General features: G+C 44.1%; 1 protein-coding gene across 2 annotated transcripts in view; it reads left to right on the top strand.

The window, feature by feature from the left end:
• The window catches only part of LOC126260855 (sodium-coupled monocarboxylate transporter 2-like), a 110,825-nt gene extending 90,599 nt beyond the window's left edge, over positions 1–20,226 (top strand). For both annotated transcript variants that reach the window (XM_049958267.1, XM_049958266.1), the window contains exons 10-12: positions 3,420–3,506; positions 13,539–13,705; positions 19,744–20,226. In XM_049958267.1, the coding sequence (XP_049814224.1) occupies positions 3,420–3,506; positions 13,539–13,705; positions 19,744–20,044 (555 nt within the window). In that variant the 3' untranslated portion in view covers positions 20,045–20,226. The remainder of the gene's footprint in view (positions 1–3,419; positions 3,507–13,538; positions 13,706–19,743) is intronic.
• Positions 20,227–20,850: the final 624 nt, after the last annotated feature.

Here is a 20,850-nt window from a genome sequence, read left to right as displayed (position 1 = left end):
ATACGACCGAGGCACACAGGGCCAACACCCGGCATCATGGTGTGGGGAGCGATCTCCTACACTGGCCGTACACCACTGGTGATCGTCGAGGGGACACTGAATAGTGCACGGTACATCCAAACCGTCATCGAACCCATCGTTCTACCATTCCTAGACCGGCAAGGGAACTTGCTGTTCCAACAGGACAATGCACGTCCGCATGTATCCCGTGGCACCCAACGTGCTCTAGAAGGTGAAAGTCAACTACCCTGGCCAGCAAGATCTCCGGATCTGTCCCCCATTGAGCATGTTTGGGACTGGATGAAGCGTCGTCTCACGCGGTCTGCACGTCCAGCACGAACGCTGGTCCAACTGAGGCGCCAGGTGGAAATGGCATGGCAAGCCGTTCCACAGGACTACATCCAGCATCTCTACGATCGTCTCCATGGGAGAATAGCAGCCTGCATTGCTGCGAAAGGTGGATATACACTGTACTAGTGCCGACATTGTGCATGCTCTGTAGCCTGTGTCTATGTGCCTGTGGTTCTGTCAGTGTGATCATGTGATATATCTGACCCCAGGAATGTGTCAATAAAGTTTCCCCTTCCTGGGACAATGAATTCACGGTGTTCTTATTTCAATTTCCAGGAGTGTATTTAAGTTCTACACAAGTTACGTTGTTCGAAGACTCATTTTAAAGCCACACAAATAAATATACAGAGGGGTCCAAAAAAATTTATCCACTGTTTAAAAGTCCATAACTGGCAAACTAATTGACGGAGTTGTGTCATCTTTGGTAGTGTAATAGTTTGTAGTTCCGGCAATAGCCACACAAGTGTTGTATTGCGTTGTTTTGTATTGTCAGATGACAGTCGCCAGATATCAGTGTTTTGTTCTTAAATGCACCTAGTTACTAGAGTAAACATGGCTGGCGTAAGGCTTACATTCGATGAAAGGAAGTCAGTTTTGAAGTAGTATTTTTAGTACGAAAACATTAATGAGGTTCAACGGCAATGGCGAAATGAGTATCAAACAGAGCCACCGACACATTTAACGATTCGTCGCATTCGAGACAAATTTGAAGCCAAAGGCTGTATTAAAGATGTACACAACAATCTGAACGACCTGTAGCAGTAACAAGTCCAGCTAACTCCCGTCGTGTGTTACAACAATTCATTCGCTCACCACACAAGTCTGTGAGACAGTGTCCCCGTAAAGCTGGAGTGAGTCGCTCAAGTGTTCGGCGAATTTTGAAGACAGCAAAGTGGAAGTGCTACATCCCACGGTTGCAACACGCAATGAACGAGGGCGACCCATATAGTAGAATGGAGTACTGCGAGTGCTTTACTGACATGGTGCCCAACGATGAAGATTTTGCAGAGATGAGGCACAGTTCAAACTCAACGGCACAGTAAAGCGCTACAATTGCATCTACTGGGCTGCCGAAAATCCGAACGTCCACGTAGAAAAAGCCGTAAATTTACCAGGAGTAAATGTGTGGTGTGAATTGTCTTACCGGGGCTTGATTGGACCATTCTTCTTTGACGACACATTTACCGGTGAGGTATACCTTCAGAAGCTTCAGACATCCATTTTACCTGCCATCCGAGACTTGCATGGAGACGGAAGAGTTTACTTTCAACAAGATGGTGCCCCAGCCCACTACCAAAATCCTGTTAGGGCGTATCTCGATTAAAATCTACCAGGAAGATGGATTGGCCGTAGATGTGCTGTGGAGTATCCATCACGTTCCCCAGACCTAACTCCTCTGGACTTCTACCTGTGGGGCACACTAAAGGACGTCGTTTATCGACAAAAGGCACGCACATTCGATGAACTTCGAGAATCCATCATACATTCATGTGCAAATATCCAACTGAACACGTTGCAATCAGTAGTTCGTGCTGCAGTTCGGCGGCATCGTTTGTGTGTGGATGTTAATGGTGACCATTTCGAACACCTACAGTGATATCTTTAAGTTGGACTTTAAGCTACACTTTCACCAAAAATTAGACAACTCCGTCAATTAACTTGCAAGTTATGGACTTTTAAACAGTGGATACATTTTTTTGGACCCCTCTGTAGGGTTGCAGTAATTCGGCAGCTATAAAAATATCTTACATACGACAGGAAAGTCGCTACATTGATTGCGATAACTTAGGAACAGTGCCCCCTCCCCACTACGATATACAGGGTGATTCAAAAAGAATACCACAACTTTAAAAATGTGTATTTAATGAAAGAAACATAATATAACCTTCTGTTATACATCATTACAAAGAGTATTTAAAAAGGTTTTTTTTTCACTCAAAAACACATTCAGAGATGTTCAATATGGCCCCCTCCAGACACACGAGCAATATCAACCCGATACTCCAACTCGTTCCACACTCTCTGTAGCATATCAGGCGTAACAGTTTGGATAGCTGCTGTTATTTCTCGTTTCAAATCATCAATGGTGGCTGGGAAAGGTGGCCGAAACACCATAGCCTTAATATACCCCCATAAGAAAAAATCGCAGGGGGTAAGATCAGGGCTTCTGGGAGGCCAGTGATGAAGTGCTCTGTCACGGGCTGCCTGGCGGCCGATCCATCGCCTCGGGTAGTTGACGTTCAGGTTTCATAACTAACCTTTTTCGTAGGACTCTCCATACAGTTGATTGTGGAATTTGCAGCTCTCTGCTAGCTCTGCGAGTCGATTTTCCTGGGCTGCGAACAAATGCTTGCTGGATGCGTGCTACATTTTCATCACTCGTTCTCGGCCGTCCAGAACTTTTCCCTTTGCACAAACACCCATTCTCTGTAAACTGTTTATACCAACGTTTAATACACCACCTGTCAGGAGGTTTAACACCATACTTCGTTCGAAATGCACGCTGAACAACTGTCGTCGATTCACTTCTGCCGTACTCAATAACAGAAAAAGCTTTCTGTTGAGCGGTCGCCATCTTAGCATCAACTGACGCTGACGCCTAGTCAACAGAGCCTCAAGCGAACAGATGTACAACTAAATGAAACTTTATAGATCCCTTAATTCGCCGACAGATAGTGCTTAGCTCTGCCTTTTGTCGTTGCAGAGTTTTAAATTCCTAAAGTTGTGGTATTCTTTTTGAATCACCCTGTATTTAATCGTTGCGCATATTTTGGATGACCTGTCATAGGTGCCTCGCTCTATATACGACGAAAACTAAATTAGCAAAATTATATTTAGGTACTAAAGGCTGACTCAGGATCAGGGTGGCCTGCTGTAAACAGCCGCATTTGATACTATAATCCCTCCTTTTGAATACTCTCAGCTCATCTGCTATATAGGTAGTGTAGAACGTGCTATATAACTTTATTATCCATCCATAATAACATACAGTAAGCTTCCACGGCCACGGCCACCTGCCAGTCTGCTTGTCCGGTACTGTTACTTGACGACCCTATTTTGTGTTGCAGCTGGGCTATAGCATCGCAGGCGTGACTTGCGGTGCACTCCTCGGGGTTTTTACCCTGGGTATGCTGTTCCCCTGGGCCAACGGAAAGGTGAGTCTCTGGCACACATCGTTTACAATACTCCCTCCTGCTTTCTCCAGTATAACTACATGCTCCCTATCGCTTAACTGCAAGCTAGTTCACTGCTGCTCTACGTAACATGCCATTCTACCAGGTGAGATTTTTACTTAGTATTGTAATGGAATCGGACACAAATAACGAAAATACTTTGCAGCGTCTTCGTTACGATCTTATTCACGTATTTAAATGCGCAATAGTGGTAAGTCTGGCCGTTTGAAAGAACGTGAAACCATTACGAATAGCTGCAGTACATTTATTTATTAACCTGTGACTTTTCTGGGACTTGCCCATTTAACGCTAGTAGAAAGAGACGTGTAATAACGACACTGGTGTCCACCTATTTAGTATTAAGGCAACTATACGTAATGCATCAGAAAGCAAAATGCAATAACGGATTTTGTGACCAGTAACAGAAGATGGTTTATATATAGACCGCACTAGTAGCAAGATTATGAAGTCTTTGAGAGCAGATGATGGTGTAGTTATGTTATCCACTGCAATTTTGGTGCACCATGTTCCGAAAATATTTCATAACCTTATATAAAGAACAAATCGAGTTGCAGAATGAAATCGAAAAAATGTATAAAGAAAGTCACTTTTAGCAGACGTACCATAACTCAGATGTTCATTACCGATCTGGCCTGTTAATTAACCAACGCACGAGTTACTGTATATTTGACATTGCAAGATACGTGTCGGGGGGAGTATGATGTTGAGCGACTGCTGATCCCTGATGCAAAAAGTTTCTCTTGCAGCGTTTTCAACAGGTGCCGTTTGAGCATCACCGAAACGCTTCTGACTTTTCTCTTATTTTACTTTGATAAAATTAGGATTAGCAAAAGTTGTTTTTGGTTCACAATTCTCGCAGCAACGTTCTGTAATTTAGTTTGTGTCATATTTTGTCGTTTCCTTGATAATAAATAAAAGAAAAAGGTTACATTGGTCATGAATTTAAGTTAAACGTCTTATAAATGTTGTTTTACATATATCCGTTTTGTCGTCAAGTTAATACTGTCTCGTTTTGGGCACAGATGTCCTGCTTGCAAAATCGATTTCAGAGTTCGCTGTACATCTCTGCACATTTAAGAAACGGCACTTTGTTTCAGCTTTCTACATACTGTTTGTAAGTTAATTTCCTGATAACACCTAAACAATACGAAATCCACAACACAACAAACAGCTCGAACATCCTTGACATAATACTACTGCTGCTTCCAAAATTTTTACGTAAAAGACAAATTAATTACTTTCACTACCATGTTTTTGGGATTCTGTATTGTGATTCAGTAGTATATGCTGTTCATGAAGAAATTGGTTAAATATTTACTGTGTTTTAGAAAGCACAGAGACATTAAACTACTGGCCTACCTTTTGTTGCTATTCCCTTGATATATTTTTATTTAATTTGTTTATGTATTTAATAATGTGTGTTAGAGCTTGTTTATGGTCCAGCCGTAGGAATATTTATTTAATTTCAACTCATTTAATGTCAATCCAGTATTTCGAATGTGTTTTAATACGTTTGTGAGTACGCGTTGGCTTTGAGACATGGTGGGGGCACACTAGCCAATCACAGCGCTCGTGAATGGGGAGACTGGATTGGAAGTGGGAGAAGAGCATTGTTTCGAGAGAGGACAAAGGAGTTCGGGAGAGGACACGGGAGAGTCGGGGGACAGTACGGCGCGAGGGACGCACGGTGGCGAGAGAGACTTGGAGTGTGGAGTGGTTTGTGCGTGGTCGCGAGAGATAGAAATAATTCGGAGTGCGAACTTGTGAGATTTCCGAGGTTTCTACAGTGAAGACGTAGTATGCGTTTGGAAGTGAATATCTCGCGAGCTATGGTGACGTTCATAACTAATTACGTGCAGTAGGAATCTGTTGTTTCCCTGTTATTCAACTTATATTTTATGTAATTGCTGGACCATCGACACCAATAAGTGTTTTGCATAAATATACTGCATTCTCAAAAGTACTTATACTATCGTACTCATCATTTAAAGTCGTTAAGATAGTACCTGCAGATTTTATTTAATTGCTATCTTTCATTTATAAATTTATACACTCCTGGAAATTGAAATAAGAACACCGTGAATTCATTGTCCCAGGAAGGGGAAACTTTATTGACACATTCCTGGGGTCAGATACATCACATGATCACACTGACAGAACCACAGGCACATAGACACAGGCAACAGAGCATGCACAATGTCGGCACTAGTACAGTGTATACCCACCTTTCGCAGCAATGCAGGCTGCTATTCTCCCATGGAGACGATCGTAGAGATGCTGGATGTAGTCCTGTGGAACGGCTTGCCATGCCATTTCCACCTGGCGCCTCAGTTGGACCAGCGTTCGTGCTGGACGTGCAGACCGCGTGAGACGACGATTCATCAAGTCCCAAACATGCTCAATGGGGGACAGATCCGGAGATATTGCTGGCCAGGGTAGTTGACTTACACCTTCTAGAGCACGTTGGGTGGCACGGGATACATGCGGACGTGCATTGTCCTGTTGGAACAGCAAGTTCCCTTGCCGGTCTAGGAATGTTACAACGATGGGTTCGATGACGGTTTGGATGTACCGTGCACTATTCAGTGTCCCCTCGACGATCACCAGTGGTGTACGGCCAGTGTAGGAGATCGCTCCCCACACCATGATGCGGTGTGTTGGCCCTGTGTGCCTCGGTCGTATGCAGTCCTGATTGTGGCGCTCACCTTCACGGCGCCAAACACGCATACGACCATCATTGGCACCAAGGCAGAAGCGACTCTCATCGCTGAAGACGACACGTCTCCATTCGTCCCTCCATTCACGCCTGTCGCGACACCACTGGAGGCGGGCTGCACGATGTTGGGGCGTGAGCGGAAGACGGCCTAACGGTGTGCGGGACCGTAGCCCAGCTTCATGGAGACGGTTGCGAATGGTCCTCGCCGATACCCCAGGAGCAACAGTGTCCCTAATTTGCTGGGAAGTGGCGGTGCGGTCCCCTACGGCACTGCGTAGGATCCTACGGTCTTGGCGTGCATCCGTGGGTCGCTGTGGTCTGGTCCCAGGTCGACGGGCACGTGCACCTTCCGCCGACCACTGGCGACAACATCGATGTACTGTGGAGACCTCACGCCCCACGTGTTGAGCAATTCGGCGGTACGTCCACCCGGCCTCCCGCATGCCCACTATACGCCCTCGCTCAAAGTCCATCAACTGCACATACGGTTCACGTCCACGCTGTCGCGGCATGCTACCAGTGTTAAAGACTGCGATGGAGCTCCGTATGCCACGGCAAACTGGCTGCCACTGACGGCGGCGGTGCACAAATGCTGCGCAGCTAGCGCCATTCGACGGCCAACACCGCGGTTCCTGGTGTGTCCGCTGTGCCGTGCATGTGATCATTGCTTGTACAGCCCTCTCGCAGTGTCCGGAGCAAGTATGGTGGGTCTGACACACCGGTGTCAATGTGTTCTTTTTTCCATTTCCAGGAGTGTATGTTACATTCATAATTCGCAATTGCCGAATGACAGGAAATTTCGACCATTTGATTCATGTGTATATTCATATTGCATACTGGAGACTGAGGAGCAGTATTTGACTTGTAATGCGGCAGCTACGCATTCCAGCCCCTAGACAACGAAACCAGCCAAAGCATTCAATATTTCAACTCTAAGTCTGTGAGTGCGTAGTTGGGGCCACCCCATCACCTCATTTCATATTGTTTGAAAACCTGCAATGTTAGGCATTATTATTTTATTTAGAGAGACAACTGTGTGCCGTTGTTAAGCTACATCGTAAGAAAGGGGATATGAGAGATGTCTGTAACTACCAACATGTTTCACTATTGATGTTTTTCTAAATTTTTGAAAGGACATATTCTAGTACAGTATCTGATCGACTGAGAACGTCACTTACATGCTCATTCACCAAATATTACAAGCACCAAATAATAAAATAGAGGCGGTTTGTATTTTCTGCGCAATATCTGAGGCTTTTGACTGTGTGACTCACAGTATTCTACAAGAGAAATAGATGGTTTGTGGGATTGACGGTAAAGCCAACCAATGGGTAACGGTATGTCTAACCAAAAGAACACAGGAAGATATACTTAGTAGCTGAACTAATGTGTTTAGAGGACATTATTATGACTGGGAAGAAATCTCATCAGGGGTTCCCCAAGGCTCAGCCATAGGTGAACTATTTTTCCTCATATATGTTACAATCTTCCATTTAATACAGCAAGCATAGTAACTTTCCTTAGTATCGGAATGAATCCAAGCATCCGCACTGCAACAGAAGAAATGATAAAGAATAATGGTCTCAACCTTAATTTTAAAATTTAATAAATAGGTTGGAAACTTTAAAAAATTTTAGTATCCGTGTTGGTGAGAATTTAAACTGGAAAAAGTACATTTTGGAACGCCTGAAGAAAACTTAGTTCAGCCACATTTACACTTAAAGTCACAGCAAATCTTGGAAAGAGACGAATCAGTAAGCTAACATATTTTTAATGTTCAGCAGTGTCATGTCGGATAATATTTTGGGGTAGCTCATGATGAAGAAAGAAAGTATTCATTGTTCAAAAATGTTCTGTGAGATTAATATGTGGTACTCACCCACAACGACAAGGCAGACATGTGTTTAAAGAGTTAGGGATTTTGACTACTATTCCACAGTATAGTTATTCCCTCACGACGTTGGTTGTAAATAATTCTGTACAGTTCAAAAGGAATATGACGTACATAGTTACAATACCAGATGAATAAATGACATTTATCATGCCACATATCGTTCTCTTATGCACAAAATGGGATCCACAATGCTGCCACCAAAATTTTGATCACTTACCCAGTGTTACATAACGTAAAATGTAAAATCTGAAAACAATGAAAAACCTTCTCCTCAAAGACTGATTCTGTTCCGTAGAAGCATTACTATCACTGTAATATGTGTGATCTTATTCACAAAATAAATTTTGATGTAAATACAAAGCGACTCGTTTAACATCGTTAGGATTTATCGTCCAAGTGATCCTTGGAACACGAAACTAACTAACAGTAATTACCTAAAATAGCTTAAAGTAATCATCAGGAGCTACCTACGGTAGAACGACCACTTAAAACAAATGTTAGCGAATGCTGACACCACAACAAGACCCACTGTGAGAATCTTAAGGAAATGTAGCTCATCTGCGAAAGATGTTTTTTTTTTTTTTTTTTTTCTTATTCGAACGATTGTTCAGTATTGCACTTTAGCTCGGTATCCTCAGCAGAGTTAAGAGAAGAGATAAAGAAAATTCAAATACAGGCGATATGTTTGGTCACAGAATGATTTCGGAGGCGCGAGAGCGCTATGAAAATGTTACCGATACCTGCAGTGTTCGTTGCTGGAGGACGAAATAACAAATCTCGGTGGCTGATAACTACTTCTAACTCAACCCTAAGCCACCATTTTTTCCTACCTTGGGCTCATATTTTCATCTCTTCTTAATTACAACGAATATGTACGAAATTCTCTATAACCTATTTGGCGTGTCCAACACTCTGACTTGCCCTTTTACGCTGCCGATGTCCTACGTCTTATGCCAGAAAGTTATTTGCTCTTGGGTGTCGTAGCAGACAGAAGGTCCTACCCAACTTTCACTTTTGGCTGTAGGGGTCTCTCATTGAATTCATCCTCCACTTACTCTTTCTAGTTCCTCAGTTTGCACCTTACCTCTTCTCTTAATTTTTAACAATCTTCTTTCGTTCATTTTCCTTTACCCCACAGTCTATCCCGGCTAATGTAGAATCTACTTTCTGGATTTGACAAATTTTGTTTTATTAAATTTTGCCCCGTCAATGTCACTGTCGTCCAAATACATTATGTGATCAAAAGTATCCGGACGCCTGGCAGAAAATGACTTAGAATTTCGTGGCACCCTCCATCGGTAAAGCTGGAGTTCAATGTGTTGATGGTTCACACTTAACCTCGATGACTGCTTCCACTCTCGCAAGCATACTTTCAATCAGGTGCTGGAAGGTTTCTTGGGGAATGGCAGCCCATTCTTCACGAAGTGGTTCACTGAGGAGAGGTCCGATGTCGGTCGCTAAGGTCTGGCACGAAATTGGCGTTCCAAAATATCTCATCAGTGTTCTATAGCATTCAGGTCAGGACTCTGCAAAGACCAGTCTATTACAGGGATGTTATTGTCGTGTAACCATTTCGCCAAAGACCTTGCATTATGAACCGATGCTCGATCGTGTTGAAAGATGCAATCGCCATCCCTGATTTTCTCTTCAATAGTGAGAAGCAAGAAGGTGCTTAAAACATCAATGTGGGACTGTGCTGTGATAATGCCACGCAAAACAACAAGGGATGCAAGCCCCCTCCATGAAAAACGCAACCACATCGTAACACCACCGCCTCCGAATTTTACTGTTGACACTACACACGCTAGCAGATGACGTTCACCTTCCATCGTCCAATGTTTACGCTCCTTACACCAGGCGAGGCGTCGTTTCGCATTTACCGGCGATATTTGTGGCTTATGAGCGGCTGCTCGACCATGAAATACAAGTTTTCTCACCTCCCACTTAACTGTAATAGTACTTGCAGTGGATCCTGATGCAGTTTTGAATTCCTGTGTGATGGTTTGGATAGATGTCTGCTTATTACATATTATGTCCCTCTTCAAGTCTTCAAGTGTCTGCGGTCTCTGTCAGTCAACAGATGAGGTCGGCCTGTACGCTTTTGTGCTGTACGTGTCCCTTCGCGTTTCCACTTCACTATCATATCGGAAACAGAGGACCTAGGGATCTTTAGGAGTATGGAAATCTCGCGTAAAGGCGTATGACGAATGTGACACCCAATCACCTGACCCGTGAGTTCGGCGGAGCGCCCCATTCTGCTCTCTCACGATGTCTAATGACTACTGAGGTCGCTGTTATGGAGTACCTGACTGCAGGTGGCAGCACAATGCACCTGATATGAAAAACGTATGTTTTGGGGGGTGTCTGGATATTTTGATCACATATTGTATCTACGACAGTTAAGCCGCGTGAACCGTGGAAAAATTGTTCTGTGTGTTATCGTCTTTTAACCGTCTGTATATCGTATTCCCTGAGGTAGAACTTGGGACTAGCACGGCATGTGGCTAAACGAGCGTTGTAAATCGTCTAAAACCCACACTCAAGCTAGCCGGTGCACTATCCCACGGTCAATATTACGCTGTACGGATTCAATGGTCCAGGTGTAGCCCACATCCTTGTCTCGCAAGCTAGCGTGGTGCTTGCTTCTATACACCAGTAGATCTGTTTTAGATAATGTGCGATAGCACTAAATTTCAAATGCTCTCATTGAATCTCCATTTAAGATGCTCCACACATAACTTTTAATCTGGTAGCAGTAGAGCGATTTCATTGAGGAACGACGTCTTCGCTAGCTAGAGTTAATACCTTCATTCCTTCATTTCTTCGCCACCATCTGTATAATGTTCTTCCCTAGACAGGAGAAGTCTCCTGTTTCTACGCCTGCTCTGTTCTTTCCAGGTTTCGTGTTAAACAAGACAAGCTAGCTCAAATTCATTGGCTGTTATGGTTTCAAAACCTAGATTAAGGACCTGCACTATCTATCTTTTGGTTCAAATGGCTCTGAGCACTATGGGACTCAACTGCTGTGGTCATAAGTCCCCTAGAACTTAGAGCTACTTAAACCTAACTAACCTAAGGACAGCACACAACACCCAGCCATCACGAGGCAGAGAAAATCCCTGACCCCGCCGGGAATCGAACCCGGAAACCCGGGCGTGGGAAGCGAGAACGCTACCGCACGACCACGAGATGCTGGCTATCTATCTTTTGTCTTGACTTGTTACACCATAATACATTTACATATTTTTATCCATGATTTCTTATTAGCATTCTGTGCCACAGTAGCTTGAAAACCGCAACGTGTAGTATGCTGTACACTCATGTTTTACTGCGTCTTTCAGACTATGACTTCTACAATGTTCATGTGTCGACAACCAGTGGTGCATGTATTTTGACGTAAGAAAAACGTTCGCTGTTATATGCCTTCTAAAGTCACCCATTTTTCGTATTAAATATATTCTATATTTATTATAAACGTTATAATTGATGATAACTGGTGGTACTTTGCAAGTAACTGACTTGCTGGTTATGTTTCACTCCGCTCATTAATACAAGAACACATTAGGATCGTCTATATTTTATAGCTGCAACTGATGCATTCCGTATAAAAACTCCTTGAGTGGCGATTCCAGTACCCGAGACAACCCACTTTTGCGGATTGTTCTGATACTTGACGCTGTGTTTTCGTTGTCACCAGAAAGACTGCATGTGCTACCATCAGATCCGAATGTTTTACGCCTATAGTCATTATTCTTCATAACAAGTGAGACTATTTATACGAACAGGGCAAGCAGCGAAGCGTTTTTCGTAAACCGAACCCAAAGTTGTTTCCTTTTGTTATGTTTAGATTTATATGCCCCTCCAAATATCAGTAACTTGATGGTTTTAGAGGAGCAGGAGAGACTATCGTATCCAGACTTTCACCTCTAGCCAGTTCTGTAATAAGAGTTTAACATGTTGTTGATGTGGTCTTCAGTCCTGAGACTGGTTTTATGCAGCTCTCCATGCTACTCTATCCTGTGCAAGCTTCTTCATCTCCCAGTACCTACTGCAATCTACATCCTTCTGAATCTGCTTAGTGTATTCATCTCTTGGTCTCCCTCTACGATTTTTACCCTCCACGCTGCCCTACAATGCTAAATTTGTGATCCCTTGATGCCTCAAAACATGTCCTACCAACCGATCCCTTCTTCTAGTCAAGTTGTGCCACAAACTTCTCTTCTCCCCAATCCTATTCAATACCTCCTCATTAGTTACGTGATCTACCCACCTTATCTTCAGCATTCTTCTGTAGCACCACATTTCGAAAGCTTCTATTCTCTTCTTGTCCAAACTGGTTATCGTCCATGTTTCACTTCCATACATGGCTACACTCCATACAAATACTTTCAGAAACGACTTCCTGACACTTAAATCTATACTCGATGTTAACAAATTTCTTTTCTTCAGAAACGATTTCCTTGCCATTGCCAGTCTACATATTATATCCTCTCTACTTTGACCATCATCAGTTATTTTGCTACCTAAATAGCAAAACTCCTTTACTACTTTAAGTGTCTCATTTCCTAATCTAATCCCCTCAGCATCACCCGATTTAATTTCACTACATTCCATTATCCTCGTTTTGCTTTTGTTGATGTTCATCTTGTATCCTCTTTTCAAGACACTGTCCATTCCGTTCAACTGCTCTTTCAAGTCCTTTGCTGTCTCTGACAGAATTACAATGTCATCAGCAAACCTCAAAGTTTTTATTTCTTCTCCATGAATTTTAATACCTACTCCGAATTTTTCTTTTGTTTCCTTTACTGCTTGCTCAATATACAGACTGAATAACATCGGGGAGAGGCTACAACCCTGTCTCACTCCTTTCCCAACCACTGCTTCCCTTTCATGCCCCTCGACTCTTATAACTGCCATCTGGTTTCTGTACAAATTGTAAATAGCCTTTCGCTCCCTGTATTTTACCCCTGCCACCTTCAGAATTTGAAAGAGAGTATTCCAGTTAACGGTGTCAAAAGCTTTCTCTAAGTCTACAAATGCTAGGAACGTAGGTTTGCCTTTTCTTAATCTTTCTTCTAAGATAAGTCGAAAGGTTAGTATTGCCTCACATGTTCCAACATATCATTTAATTTTATTTTTAAGAGATGATGTTCAGTTTCCATTTGTTGCAGTCTTTTTTCGAATTTACAGAAACCACTCTGGCGAATTAGAGTTTTGCCAAATGTGAAAACGTGTTTCAAGCTATAACGTGGTCATGTAGGTACTTAGGAAGAACTATTGAAATTGAAAAGTGTTTCAATCGACAAAATATGTTCAGTACTATGTTTAGCCGTCTATCTGTTACATTATTACCGCACTTTCTAAGTACCACATGCGTGTACAGGGCGCTATCGCCGGAGGCCTGGCTAGCATGGTGCTGGTGTCGGTGATCCTGGTGGGAGCGCAGAACGCTATGGCCACAGGCACCATAGTCTACCCATGGCTGCCCACCACTACAGATGGCTGTGCGGCCAACGTCACAGCTGGTTTGGTCACCAGCACAACCCCAAGGTAAAGATCCCACATTACAACATTCAATGCTGCTAGATACTTCACTTCATAACCAAGTCATAAGATGAGTGGTCTGCACAGAGACGTTTGATACAGTAACATGAATTTAGTTTTTTCGCGACTACGGTCGGGTCTCATGTCCTGATGGGTGCAGGTATTTACATATTGTCTTTCAAATGGTTCAAATGGCTCTGAGCACTATGGGACTCAACTGCTGTGGTCATCAGTCCCCTAGAACTTAGAACTACTTAAACATAACTAACCTAAGGACATCACACACATCCATGCCCAAGGCAGGATTCGAACCTGCGACCGTAGCAGTCGCACGGTTCCGGACTGCGCGCCTAGAACCGCGAGACCACCGCGGCCGGCTATTGTCTTTCCATTCAGTTTTTCGCAACATGAAGCTTTGGGCCTACCCACCAAATGTGAGCCCAATTTGTGTTCTGAAGAAATGTAGGAAACTCGTCATACCTTCACTTCATTTAGGTTTCTTGAAGAGATCTGGCCCCTATTTCTCTCTATCCCTAAATTTAATTTACTGAGGTTCCTTTTAGCAACAGTCATCTGTCCCAGGAATTCAAAGAAAAGCGTAGAATGCTCTGAGAGGTGGTAGTACTCAGCAAACCAAGAAAAATAAGCCCAATGAACATGGATCCGGAAACGCTTATCGAGATAAACAAGTGTTTATAGGAAGGACTGCGCGACATTTGGTTGCGGATGTTAGCACAGTAACACAGTCGCTGCTTTCACGCCCCGACAAATGTGTCGGCAGGCTTTTATGATGTCTTACTTACAGTACTCTATCTGCCATTAGGTGATCTTCAGTCAGTTGTGTATTTCAAGTCGTGTTGCAGTCTACGTTAGTTTTCATCGTATTTGTGTGTCCTGTTGTACAGACTGTCAACCCTGGATATGTATGATTCAATACACGAATTCAGTTAAGTGTTTACTGTTATTGCACTACTTGTACGTACAAATTGTGCAGTAAATTTACATTTTCTCTTTCACCGTTTGTTAGCAATGGCATGCCGGATATGATATTCTGCTATGGTTTAGAAAATGGATGTACGCTGTGAGGCCGTGCCTCCTACGCTGAAAAAATGTCGACAGCACAGAGTGCCCTCTGATAAGCTGTTCGGTGAGTTTTTCCAACGTGTGAGGGACACAGGTACCTTTGCACACCGGAAGACTGACACTGAAAGGCCCCATGAACGCCACACGCCTGACATGGAGGAGCGCGTGCTACGCCAGTGGAAGAAACTGTTGAGACCCTTGAAGAGATTAGCAGCAGCAGAAGGCGTGTCACACAATCTTATCTCGGGGATACTTCATACAAAAGTTGCTGTACCCACATCACCTACAGCGCTTTCGGGCCCTAAGGCAACAGGATCATCATGGTAGGCGCCCGTGCTGTGGCTGTTGCAGAAGTGTACCGCAGATCCACTGTTCACATCCAAGATTTCATTTACCGATAAGGCAGGGTCCACAACGGATGGTGTTGTGAATTTCCATAATTAGCATGTATGGGCAGGTGTAAATCCTCTAGCAGTTCTGGAAAGAAGGCATCAAAACGTACTTGGCGATATATTAATAGGGTGATGTGTGCTCCTACAAAGGTTAACTGGGGCGCATTGTTTGGTCTTCCTCATTAATGTTGTATACCTGGAAGAATCCTGGAGATACTAAAAGGTATCAGATAGATTATATAATGGTAAGACAGAGATTTAGGAACCAGGTTTTAAATTGTAAGACATTTCCAGGGGCAGATGTGGATTCTGACCACAATCTATTGGTTATGAACTGCAGATTGAAACTGAAGAAACTGCAAAAAGGTGAGAATTTAAGGAGATGGGACCTGGATAAACTGAAAGAACCAGAAGTTGTAGAGAGTTTCAGGGAGAGCATAAGGGAACAATTGACAGGAATGGGGGAAAGAAATACAGTAGAAGAAGAATGGGTAGCTCTGAGGGATGAAGTAGTGAAGGCAGCAGAGGATCAAGTAGGTAAAAAGACGAGGGCAAATAGAAATCCTTGGGTAACAGAAGAAATATTGAATTTAATTGATGAAAGGAGAAAATATAAAAATGCAGTAAATGAAGCAGGCAAAAAGGAATACAAACGTCTCAAAAATGAGATCGATAGGAAGTGCAAAATGGCTAAGCAGGGATGGCTAGAGGACAAATGTAAGGATGTAGAGGCCTGTCTCACTAGGGGTAAGATAGATACTGCCTACAGGAAAATTAAAGAGACCTTTGGAGAGAAGAGAACCACTTGTATGAATATCAAGAGCTCAGATGGCAACCCAGTTCTAAGCAAAGAAGGGAAGCCAGAAAGGTGGAAGGAGTATATAGAGGTTTTATACAAGGGCGATGTACTTGAGGACAATATTATGGAAATGGAAGAGGATGTAGATGAAGATAAAATGGGAGATAAGATACTGCGTGAAGAGTTTGACAGAGCACTGAAAGACCTGAATCTAAACAAGGCCACGGGAGTAGACAACATTCCATTAGAACTACTGATGGCCTTCGGAGAGCCAATCATGACAAAACTCTACCATCTGGTGAGCAAGATGTATGAGACAGGCGAAATACCCACAGACTTCAAGAAGAATATCATAATTCCAATCCCAAAGAAAGCAGGTGTTGACACATGTGAAAATTACCGATCTATCAGTTTAATAAGTCACAGCTGCAAAATACTAACGCGAACTCTTTACAGACGAATGGAAAAACTGGTAGAAGCGGACCTCGGGGAAGACCAGTTTGGATTCCGTAGAAATGTTGGAACACGTGAGGCAATACTAACCTTACGACTTATCTTAGAAGAAAGATTAAGAAAAGGCAAACCTACGTTTCTAGCATTTGTAGACTTAGAGAAAGCTTTTGACAACGTTAACTGGAATACTCTCTTTCGAATTCTGAAGGTGGCAGGGATAAAATACAGGGAGCGAAAGGCTATTTACAATTTGTACAGAAACCAGATGGCAGTTATAAGAGTCGAGGGGCATGAAAGGGAAGCAATGGTTGGGAAAGGAGTGAGACAGGGTTGTAGCCTCTCCCCGATGTTATTCAATCTGTATATTGAGCAAGCAGTAAAGGAAACAAAAGAAAAATTCGGAGTAGGTATTAAAATTCATGGAGAAGAAGTAAAAACTCTGAGGTTCGCCGATGACATTGTAATTCTGTCAGAGACAGCAAAGGACTTGGAAGAGCAGTTGAACGGAATGGAACAACAAAAGCAAAACGAGGGTAATGGAATGTAGTCAAATTAAATCGGGTGATGCTGAGGGGATTAGATTAGGAAATGAGACACTTAAAGTAGTAAAGGAGTTTTGCTATTTAGGGAGTAAAATAACTGATGATGGTCGAAGTAGAGAGGATATAAAATATAGACTGGCAATGGCAAGGAAATCGTTTCTGAAGAAGAGAAATTTGTTAACATCGAGTATAGATGTAAGTGTCAGGAAGTCGTTTCTGAAAGTATTTGCATGGAGTGTAGCCATGTATGGAAGTGAAACATGGACGATAACCAGTTTGGACAAGAAGAGAATAGAAGATTTCGAAATGTGGTGCTACAGAAGAATGCTGAAGATAAGGTGGGTAGATCACGTAACTAATGAGGAGGTATTGAATCGGATTGGGGAGAAGAGAAGTTTGTGGCACAACTTGACTAGAAGAAGGGATCGGTTGGTAGGACATGTTTTGAGGCATCAAGGGATCACAAATTTAGCATTGGAGGGCAGCGTGGAGGGTAAAAATCGTAGAGGGAGACCAAGAGATGAATACACTAAGCAGATTCAGAAGGATGTAGGTTGCAGTAGGTACTGGAAGATGAAGAAGCTTGCACAGGATAGAGTAGCATGGAGAGCTGCATCAAACCAGTCTCAGGACTGAGGACCACAACAACAACAACAACATTAAAGTATTGCCTACTTTTGTGGAGGCTGTGCCATTGCAGCAACGAATACAAATATGGTTCATGCATGATAGCACACCAGCACACTCTCGTGAAAGTGTACACGACCATCTGACGCAGACATCTGAGGGCCGCTGGGTTGTTCAGGGGAGCCCCAAACGTTGCCCTGCTCGTCCCCCGGACCTCAATCACCATTTGAGAGAACTAGTACACAAATGCCAATCACTGAAGTATGGACACTACAGTGTCGCGTCTTCAGTGGATGCCAGGAGGTATAACAATCGGGTATACTTCCAAAGGGTGCATCATTCCGTACGCTTAAAGGCAGAGGGTTGAACTCTGATGAATGGACGCCACGTTGAACACCTCCTCTCAACACGTGTTTGTCACAGAGAGTATACGTTTCCGGACCGATGTTTACTGAACTTATTTATCTTGTTTCAATGGGTACTACCACCGATCAAAGTATTCGATACTTTTTTCTAACACCCTATATGTCTGTTTGCATGTATACGTGTGTGTGTGTGTGTGTGTGTGTGTGTGTGTGTGTGCGCGCAGTCGTGCAAGTGTGTCCAGCATCTCCTCCGAAACTCATGGATCGATTTCAAACAAACTTTGCACCCAAAAACCACACTTCATTAGTATCAGCAGTGCATAGATTTGAAACTCCTTGCTGGCCTACAAATAGAGATATGTACAAAGAACAGTGTGTAGGGTGCCCTGTGCAACAAGTGTGTTGTGGAAGTAATACTGGCCTGGTTTACCAACACGTTTTTCGGGGGCCACAAATGTCGATGGGCATGGCTGGGGGTAGGTTGACATGACCAGAGGAGGGGATAAACAGAAAGAGGGTAGGATGGAATGAATATGGAGAGAGGATGCCAGATCAGTTGGACACAGAGAGGTGGGGAGCAGGAGATGAAAAATGAGAGGGGAAGTAGACAAAATGATGGGCAGAAGGAAATCGATATGGGGAACAGGAGATGGACAGAGAGGTGGAGGAGGAGATGGGCTGAGGTGGAGGAGAGGATGGGCTGAGAGGGTGGAGAAGATGATGGAGACAGAGGTGGAAGGAGGAGTATATGAGCAGAAATGATGGAGAGGTAGAGGTGGGTGGTGAGAGGGAGCAGGAGGAGATGGACAGAGAAAGGGGGCAGGGGATGAATCGTGAAAAGTGGGGAGGAGGAGATGACAGGCGGCAGGAGGCAATGGACAGGGAGGGGGGTGTCAGGAGGAGATGGATGGAGAGAAGGTGGCAGGAAAATATGGAGAGGGTAGAAGTGAACAAAAAGGGTAGAGGCAGAAAGAGACAAAGAGGAAGAGGGCAGGTGACTGCCAGAGAGAGTTGAGGAGGGGATGGACAGATAGGTAAGGCGTGGGGGGGGGGGGGCAGTAGTGAGAGAGGCTAAGGAGGAGATGCTGGACAGAGAGAGAGTGGGAGAAAGAGATTGACAGTCAGAGATGGGGGAAGAGGAGGCTTTGTATGCAGTGTGTGTCTAACGTGAGCAGTTTATTGACTGAACACTTAAAGGTGCTAGAAGTCTGCTAAAGAGACTGCACTCATTGTCCTCTTATGGAATACTACTGTATGGTGTGAGATCCTTAACGGACAGGATTGATTTAGGACATCGAAAACGTTCGAAGAATGGCAGCCTCTTAGCTAATGAGACAGATCACGGATGTGTTAGCGAGTTAGTGTGGCAATGATTGAAAAAACGGCTTTACCGTTGTGGCAAGACGTTTTTTGATCACCAGCTTTCTCCTCCAAATGGCCAGACATTTTGTTGATTCCCATCTACATAGGGAGAACAGACCATCGTAATAAATTAAGTAAATTCAGAATTCAAGATATTCGATAAATAGTCTGAAAGATGTCATATGAACCCTATGTCAAACACTTGTGAAGAAGTTATGTAGATGTAAGCGAGATATACATTTGTGCAGAGGATTCGAATTGCACCCCGTGGGGCGCAGTGGGTGCTCACAAAGGAGCTCTGCTCCTACTGCCATTGTCCCCTACCCTGCCGCGCAGTCAGCGCAGTTGCGGGCCAAATTACTTTGTTGCTCGACGCTATCCTCCCGGAACTGCGCCGCTGACAGACACACACCTGTTGCAGGCCGAAGGCGGCGCCGGTGGAGGCGCCGCTGCTGTTCCAGATCTCGTACATGTACTACACGCTGTTGGGCGCGATCGCCGCCATCGCGGTGGGGCTGGCGGTCAGCTTCTGCACGGGCGCGCGCCGCCCCTCAGACGTGGACCCGGCGCTGCTGTCGCCGCCCGTGCGCTTCCTCTGCCGGCCTCCCCGGCGCTACACCGGCGGCGACTCCGCGGCGGCTGTGGAGCTGCTGGCGCCGCCCACCGCCCCCGCAGCTGTCAGAAAGCACAGCGGCGGCCGCCGCGGCTCCGGCGCCGGCTGACACAGTGGGCGGACTTCCTGCCCACGGCGGCAGCCACTTTCACGAAACATGCTCTGCGGAGCCGTACCGTACCTGAACCACGGGCTGCACTCCACCGATGAGCGTTAAACTAAATTCCGTATTTGGAATGTCTTTGAAACGTATTATGTACTTACTAAACGGTACGGACTAAATACTCAGAAATAAATCCTTTTTCATGTACTGTTATTTTCTTACGTCTCTAGTTACCTTTGACAGCTATAAGGAGGTAGTGCTGAAGTGAGTTTACTAGGAATAACTCTACAGGATGCTGCATAAAAATTCATCTGATTTTACAATACTGCAACTTCTACATCAGTGAAGATAGAAACATGAGATCAGTATAATCTTGCTACATGTGAGCCATCAGGCACTCACTCAAATTTAACCTGATATTCATTAGGACAGGGGTATTGTAAATTACACACACAATGCACGGTACAACATTTAGAAATTACACTGAGATGACAACAGTGATGGGACTCCTCTTAATACCCCGTCGGACATCCTTTTGCCCGGTGGTGTAACAACTCGACCTGGCATGGACACAAGTTCTCCTCAGAAATACTGAGCCTTGCTGCCTCTTTTGCCGTCCATAACTGCGAAAGTGTTGCCGGTGCAGGATTTTGTGCAGGAACTGACCTCTCTATTGTGCACCATAAATGTTCGATGTGATTCATGCCGGGCGATCTGTATGGCCAAATCATTTTGTTCAGATTGTCCAGAATGTTTTTCAACCCAATTTCGGACAATTGCGGCCCAGTTTTAAGGCGCATTGTCATCCATAA

The sequence above is a fragment of the Schistocerca nitens genome, chromosome 5 (assembly GCF_023898315.1).
Source record: "Schistocerca nitens isolate TAMUIC-IGC-003100 chromosome 5, iqSchNite1.1, whole genome shotgun sequence".
Lineage (NCBI taxonomy): Eukaryota > Metazoa > Arthropoda > Insecta > Orthoptera > Acrididae > Schistocerca > Schistocerca nitens.
Note: the sequence above shows the minus strand (reverse complement) of the source record. Positions and strands in the feature narration are given on the sequence as shown.